Source organism: Aspergillus brasiliensis, assembly GCF_001889945.1.
Source record: "Aspergillus brasiliensis CBS 101740 unplaced genomic scaffold ASPBRscaffold_101, whole genome shotgun sequence".
NCBI classification, from domain to species: domain Eukaryota; kingdom Fungi; phylum Ascomycota; class Eurotiomycetes; order Eurotiales; family Aspergillaceae; genus Aspergillus; species Aspergillus brasiliensis.
In genome coordinates, this window is record NW_027137540.1 from 1 (window position 1) to 1,144 (window position 1,144).

The 1,144-nt window shown below is 51.5% G+C and overlaps 1 protein-coding gene across 1 annotated transcript; it reads left to right on the forward strand.

The window, feature by feature from the left end:
- Positions 1-356: 356 nt before the first annotated feature.
- Positions 357-688, forward strand: ASPBRDRAFT_49790 (uncharacterized protein; the record flags this gene model as incomplete). Its single annotated transcript, XM_067626422.1, has 1 exon — positions 357-688. A coding segment is annotated over one exon (225 nt), but the record flags the coding sequence as incomplete, so codon positions are not given.
- Between the last annotated feature and the right edge of the window lie 456 nt (positions 689-1,144).

The following is a 1,144-nucleotide window of genomic DNA, read 5'->3' on the forward strand; positions in this document are numbered from 1 at the left end:
ATGTGACCTCATACGTGACCTCATACGTGATTTCTGTTGTGGCTAGATATATATATGTAAGTGTGTGGATGATGTCCTTTGGAGCAGCTCCGCTACTAGCTCTGCGACATATATATTTGCGGCCGGTTGCCCTCTACATAGCCGGGCCAGCCAATATATCCTTATTGCACCACAGTTGTGCTATCATCCTCCGGCTCTGGCTGCCCAGTTGCAGGTCTTGTGCGACCAGCCGCCTTGTCTACATAATGGTAAACTTCGCGCCCCCCGTTGCTACTCAGTAGTTGTGTGCTCCAGAGTACAATAGTCATCGACTGTAGCAGTGCAATTACATACAGTAACATTCTCAAGTAATGCATACGTCATCCAGGAAGACTGGATGGTACCGTTACAAGCTGGACTATAATAAGCAGCCCCATACACGCGGTTGCAAACATGGTGCAAGAGCGTTAAAGCCTTTCCAATTAATCGGGCCGATTTCCGCGACGCCTAAGCAGCGGCCTTCTCTCAAGCTACAGTACCACTGGATCCTTGGATTTTGCCACCGACAAGCGGGTCATTTCCTTTCATGGTCTAGCGCCCTGGTAGGGTAGAAATGAGAGACGGAGGGAGTTGCGCACCGTCTGTGCGATCGCGTCAAGAAAGACACTGTTATCGCAAATATAGAAAGGCAGGGACAGGCAGCCCCTGGGATCCCCATCGGCGGGAAAGGGTCAGCTAGATGAAAGTACTGTACCCTTGGTCTAGTCCGTGCAATTACATGATGATAAATCCAATTGCTTTGTCATCCAGTACACAACCAACGCCCTCTGAGTTCATATGATCTAGTAGAGGCTTTTCACACGTATAAACGCACTCCTTCCATGTCGATGGTCCACGCCCGCCGCGGCTCCAAAGTGAAAACAGGCCCTTGTGTGTGGTCCGCAGCTGATTTGTCAGCATAGCCGACGCATGCCGCCCGGCAGCTGGGACATGTGACTCTCACCAACTGCGTCTCCTGAGTTTGGCTTTCATATGTCCGTTTCAGATAATCTTCAAGGCAAGCCCGATGGAAGACGTGCCCGCAGAGAACGGCCACCAGGCTATCTACATGGCTTTCAAGGCAGAATACGCAGGTGAACGGCCGAGCCCCAAGCCGGGTAGATGG